The 6,773-nt window shown below is 38.8% G+C and overlaps 1 protein-coding gene across 1 annotated transcript; it reads left to right on the top strand.

Annotated features, from left to right (window-relative positions):
- The first annotated feature begins 2,444 nt into the window (after positions 1-2,444).
- Positions 2,445-4,219, top strand: LOC138888343 (uncharacterized). The gene is made up of 3 exons (XM_070170194.1): positions 2,445-3,684; positions 3,820-4,049; positions 4,199-4,219. The coding sequence occupies exons 1-3, from the start codon at positions 2,445-2,447 to the stop codon at positions 4,217-4,219; spliced, it is 1,491 nt and encodes a 496-aa protein (XP_070026295.1).
- Positions 4,220-6,773: the final 2,554 nt, after the last annotated feature.

The raw sequence follows: 6,773 nt of genomic DNA, 5'->3' as shown, positions 1-6,773 counted from the left end.
GAGTTCTAAATGTCACTTTCTTCAACCTACAATCAACCACTGCATGGTGCCTATGGAGCCAATCCATGTCAGCAATAACATCATAGTCTTGGAAGGGCATTTCAAGCAAGTCGGCAGGGAAGACCAGATTTTGAATCATGAATGGACAATCTCGGTAAATCCTGTTAATAACAGCCTGATGACCTAATGGACTCGTGACCAGCACATTAAAGTCAAGTCTCCCAGATTTAACAGTATCAAGAAATGCAAGTGATGAGCAAATATAAGAGTGCGAAGATCCAGGATCAAATAGTGTAACAACAGATATGCCAAATAAGTGAAATTTACCATCAACCACATCTGGGTCATCCTGGTCATTCTTCTGTCTCATAGCATAAACTCGTGCAGAAGCTCTTGACCCACCAGCCTGATTAGCTTCACTCGAACCCGCTGCTTGCATATTTCGAGGTCTAGCACTGCTATTAGCTTGAGAATGAGTAGTGACAGGCTTTTGAACTGATCCCTCTGTATGGGTATAAGAAAGAGGATTAGGATTAGGACAATCCTTCACTTTATGATCCATATTTCCACAATTAAAACAAGCACCAGAAGCTCGTCTACATGCACCATAATGATTCTTCCCGCACTGTGCACAAGTAGGTGTATGAGTTTTGCCTTGGCCATAACTTGGAGTACTGGCAGTAGAAAGATTTGACTTATTCTGCTTATGATGTAATGATTTATGTGTACTCTCGGTCTTGGAATAGTCAAACTTTCCCTTTTTGGATGGACCGCCATATTCTGAATTACCCTTCCTAAACTTGTTTTCTCTCCTACTAGCTTCTTCCTTGTCAATTCTTTCCCAAGTAAGTGCAGCTGAAATCAGCTTGGAAAAATCATCAAGTTGTAAGATTGCCACTGATTTTCGAATGTAACCATTCAAACCTTCTTCAAATCTTCTGCACTTGTCTCTTTCACCATCAATAATACCTTTAGCATAGCGAGAAAGCCTGAGAAAGTTTTGTTGATACTCTGCAATAGACATAGTCCCTTGTCTTAAATTCAGAAACTCTTTCTTTTTAGCATCACAATAGACAGGGGGAACATATTTTGCACGAAATGATTTCACAAAGTCATCCCAAGTCAGCACCGGAGGTTTCGCTTTTGCATTTGGCACACTTACCCACCAATCATAGGCATCTTTTTGTAAAAGAGAGATAGCATACTTAAATTTGGCAGCATTAGTACACCCCAGTTGTTCAAAGACCCTTTCCATGCGCTCGAGCCATTGTTCAGCTACCGTGGGATCTGTAGTGCCTTCAAATTCAACTCCGCCCATTTTTCTCATCTTCTCAAAATTCATTTTACTAGGTTCTGACATTGTCCCAGCTAAGTGACGAAAGAATTCAGCCATCTGCTGGAATGGGGGAGTCATAAATGGAGTATTATTACTCATTGCTCTTGGATTACTGCCCATTTCATTTCCACTAATACGAGGATGATTTAGGTCAGGCAAGGGTTCCTCATTTCCTCCCTGAAGGTGAGGCATGGCATTATACTGGGCCTGACTTTCATCAACGGATTCAACAGCTCTATTCGAAGAAGAGGCCATATTAAAAATCCTATAAAAGATAAGATCACACTACATTAGGGACATGTACATGATGCATATGGATACAAAATACAATAAATTAAATTAAACAAGTATGCAAAAATTTATAAACTCCAAGTCATTTTAAAGAAAGGAAATAACAACAAATACTAGATACTATCACAACAAAACAAATCCTAGAATCACAAACCGTGGCTCTGATACCAAAACTTGTAGCAACCCCTTTGGGAGGGTACTACTTAGGAAAACAAATCTAATTTCCTACTTATAAAATATTAAAAGAGATATTAATAAAAATATTCTGAATTACCCTTCCTAAACTTGTTTTCTCTCCTACTAGCTTCTTCCTTGTCAATTCTTTCCCAAGTAAGTGCAGCTGAAATCAGCTTGGAAAAATCATCAAGTTGTAAGATTGCCACTGATTTTCGAATGTAACCATTCAAACCTTCTTCAAATCTTCTGCACTTGTCTCTTTCACCATCAATAATACCTTTAGCATAGCGAGAAAGCCTGAGAAAGTTTTGTTGATACTCTGCAATAGACATAGTCCCTTGTCTTAAATTCAGAAACTCTTTCTTTTTAGCATCACAATAGACAGGGGGAACATATTTTGCACGAAATGATTTCACAAAGTCATCCCAAGTCAGCACCGGAGGTTTCGCTTTTGCATTTGGTATCAGAGCCACGGTTTGTGATTCTAGGATTTGTTTTGTTGTGATAGTATCTAGTGCCAAATGATTTTTGTTGTGATAGTATCTATCTGCCAAATTTAAAGAAAGGAAATAACAACAAATACTAGATACTATCACAACAAAACAAATCCTAGAATCACAAACCGTGGCTCTGATACCAAATGCAAAAGCTGAAACCTCCGGTGCTGACTTGGGATGACTTTGTGAAATCATTTCGTGCAAAATATGTTCCCCCTGTCTATTGTGATGCTAAAAAGAAAGAGTTTCTGAATTTAAGACAAGGGACTATGTCTATTGCAGAGTATCAACAAAACTTTCTCAGGCTTTCTCGCTATGCTAAAGGTATTATTGATGGTGAAAGAGACAAGTGCAGAAGATTTGAAGAAGGTTTGAATGGTTACATTCGAAAATCAGTGGCAATCTTACAACTTGATGATTTTTCCAAGCTGATTTCAGCTGCACTTACTTGGGAAAGAATTGACAAGGAAGAAGCTAGTAGGAGAGAAAACAAGTTTAGGAAGGGTAATTCAGAATATGGCGGTCCATCCAAAAAGGGAAAGTTTGACTATTCCAAGACCGAGAGTACACATAAATCATTACATCATAAGCAGAATAAGTCAAATCTTTCTACTGCCAGTACTCCAAGTTATGGCCAAGGCAAAACTCATACACCTACTTGTGCACAGTGCGGGAAGAATCATTATGGTGCATGTAGACGAGCTTCTGGTGCTTGTTTTAATTGTGGAAATATGGATCATAAAGTGAAGGATTGTCCTAATCCTAATCCTCTTTCTTATACCCATACAGAGGGATCAGTTCAAAAGCCTGTCACTACTCATTCTCAAGCTAATAGCAGTGCTAGACCTCGAAATATGCAAGCAGCGGGTTCGAGTGAAGCTAATCAGGCTGGTGGGTCAAGAGCTACTGCACGAGTTTATGCTATGAGACAGAAGAATGACCAGGATGACCCAGATGTGGTTGCTGGTAAATTTCACTTATTTGGCATATCTGTTGTTACACTATTTGATCCTGGATCTTCGCACTCTTATGTTTGCTCATCACTTGCATTTCCTGATACTGTTAAATCTGGGAGACTTAACTTTAATGTGCTGGTCACGAGTCCATTAGGTCATCAGGCTGTTATTAACAGGATTTACCGAGATTGTCCATTCATGATTCAAAATCTGGTCTTCCCTGCCGACTTGCTTGAAATGCCCTTCCAAGACTATGATGTTATTGCTGACATGGATTGGCTCCATAGGCACCATGCAGTGGTTGATTGTAGGTTGAATAAAGTGACATTTAGAACTCCTGCACATTCATACATAGTAGTTCAAGGAGAAAGATCATTGACATCTAATATTATTTCAGCGGTTTTGGCAAGGAAGATGATTTGTCAAGGTTGTGATGCCTATCTTGCTCATATAGTCGATACATGATTGGGGAGTCCAAGTCTTAAGGACATACCAACTGTGTGCGACTTTCCTGATGTATTTTCTGATGTATTTCCTGATGATCTTCCTGGGTTGCCTCCAGAAAGGGAGATTGAATTTCCTATAGATCTTGTCCCTGGAACTACTCCTATTTCTATCGCTCCTTATAGAATGGCTCCAGCTGAATTAAAAGAGTTGAAGGCTCAATTGCAAGAACTTCTTGAGAAAGGTTTCATCCGTCCCAGTATTTCACCTTGGGGAGCTCCTGTTTTATTTGTGAAAAAGAAAGATGGCACTCTTAGGCTTTGTATTGATTACCGACAACTGAACAAGGTAACAATCAAGAACAAATACCCACTGCCTAGAATCGATGACTTGTTTGACCAACTGAAGGGTGCCAGCTTATTCTCAAAAATTGACTTGAGGTCTGGATATTATCAGTTGCGTGTGAGGGAGCAAGATGTTCCTAAAAATGCTTTTAGGACCAGGTATGGCCATTATGAATTTTTGGTAATGCCATTTGGTTTGACAAATGCTCCTGCTGCATTTATGGATCTAATGAACCGTGTATTCAAGCCTTATCTCGATCAATTTGTGGTGGTGTTTATTGATGACATTTTAGTCTATTCCAAGAATAGAGAAGATCATGATAAGCATATCCGAATTGTCATGCAAATTCTGAAAGAGAGACAACTCTACGCGAAGCTTTCCAAATGTGAATTCTGGCTGAATGAAGTGGCTTTTTTAGGGCACATTGTATCATCTGAAGGTGTGAAGGTTGATCCTAGTAAGATTCAAGCTATTGTTGATTGGAAACTCCCTAAAACTCCAACTGAGATAAGAAAGTTTCTTGGGATTAGCAGGATACTACAGAAGGTTTGTGAAGGGCTTCTCTATTATAGCTTCTCCCTTGACCAAACTTTTGGGGAAAGACGCCAAATTTGTATGGGATGACAAGTGTCAAGAGAGCTTTGAAAAGCTCAAATCCTTATTGACAAAAGCTCCAATACTTTCTTTGCCAGCTGAAGGAAAAGATTATGTGGTATACCGTGATGCATCTCATCGTGGCTTGGGTTGTGTTTTGATGCAAGAAGGGAAAGTAATTGCTTATGCCTCTTGAAAGTTGAAATCACATGAGTTGAATTATCCCACTCATGATCTTGAACTTGCTACCATTGTTTTTGCCTTAAAAATTTGGAGGCATTACCTATACGGAGAGAAGTGTCACATATTTACTGATCACAAGAGTTTGAAGTACTTGGGTACACAAAAAGAGTTAAACTTGCGACAACGTAGATGGCTTGAACTCATCAAAGCTTATGATTGTACGATTGATTATCATCCTGGTAAAGCCAATGTGGTTGCAGATGCGTTGAGTCGTAATTCCCTTGCAAGTTTAACTCTAAGTACATTGCCTTTGCTTCTTGAATTAAGAGCCATGAATGTTTGTCTTTCATTTAATTCTAATGGCTCTATCATTGCTAATTTGCAATTCAAGCCAGTCTTACTTGAGCAAGTCCAAGAAGCGCAGAAGTTAGATGAGAAGCTTGGGAAACGGGTTGAAGAAGTCCAAAATGGAAGAGAATCAAATTTTTCATTAAGGAAAGATGGTACCTTATTTTATAAAAATAGGTTGTGTGTTCCTAATGATGATGAATTGAGAAAGCAGATCTTAATTGAAGCACATAGTTCACCTTATGCGATGCATCCTGGAGGTACTAAAATGTATCAGACCATTAAGGAGCACTATTGGTGGAGTGGTATGAAGAAAGACATTGCAGAGTTCATTTCTAAATTCTTGGTATGTCAACAAATAAAAGCCGAACATCAAGTCCCAGCTGGTCTACTGCAACCTTTGTCAATACCTGAATGGAAATGGGAAAGGATAACGATGGACTTTGTTTCTGGACTTCCACGCACTCAAAGAAATCATGATGCAATTTGGGTCATTGTAGATAGACTAACTAAGAGTGCTCATTTCTTGCAATCAGAATGGACTACTCACTTGAACGTTTAGCAGAATTGTACATTAATGAGATTGTGAAGCTGCATGGAATCCCTGTTTCTATTGTGTCTGCTAGAGATCCGAGGTTTACATCTAGATTTTGGTCTAGCTTGCAAGAAGCTTTGGGTTCCAGGTTGAATTTTAGTACCGCTTTCCATCCACAAACGGACGGCCAGTCTGAAAGGGTAATACAAATCTTGGAGGATATGCTTCGAGCCTGCATTATTGAGTTTAAGGGTAGTTGGGACAAACACTTAGCCCTAATAGAATTTGCTTACAATAATAGCTACCAATCAAGTATAGGCATGCCTCCTTATGAAGCTTTATATGGGAGAAAATGTAGAACGCCTCTTTGTTGGAATGAGGTTGGTGAAAGAAAATTTGTGGGTCCTGAGATTGAGCAACAAACTGAAGATAAGGTAAAAATCATCAAGGATCGTTTGAAAATTTCTTCAGACAGACAAAAGTCCTATGCTAATCTTAAAAGGCGTGAAATTGAGCATCAGGTGGGCGATAAGGTATTTTTAAAGGTTTCTCCATGGAAGAAGATTATGAGATTTGGCCAAAAAGGTAAACTTAGTCCTCGATTCATTAGACCTTATGAAATACTTGAAAGAATTGGTCCGGTTGCATATAAGCTAACTTTGCCACCTGAATTAGGTAAGATCCACAACGTCTTTCATGTTTCTATGCTTCGAAAATACCGCTCAGATACATATCATGTTCTTCCTATTGAGTCTATTGAGGTTAATCCTGATTTGACATATGAAGAAGAACCAATTCAAATCTTAGCGCATGAGATAAAAGAGCTTAGAAATAAGAGAATCCCATTAGTGAAGGTTCTTTGGAGAAATCATTCAGGCGAAGAAGCTACCTGGGAGCGAGAAGAGGATATGCGAGTTCAATATCCACATTTGTTTCGGGACTAGTATAAGGTAAATTTCGAGACGAAATTTTTTGTAAGGGAGAGAGAGTTGTAACACCCCAATTTTTTTTACAATATTTGCATTCTTGATTGAGCATTTTTTTTATAACGAGGAAATATTTTACTT

This window comes from Nicotiana sylvestris, chromosome 3 (assembly GCF_000393655.2).
Source record: "Nicotiana sylvestris chromosome 3, ASM39365v2, whole genome shotgun sequence".
NCBI lineage: Eukaryota > Viridiplantae > Streptophyta > Magnoliopsida > Solanales > Solanaceae > Nicotiana > Nicotiana sylvestris.
The sequence above is the reverse complement of the archived record's forward strand: the minus strand, read 5'-3'. Positions and strand labels throughout refer to the sequence as shown.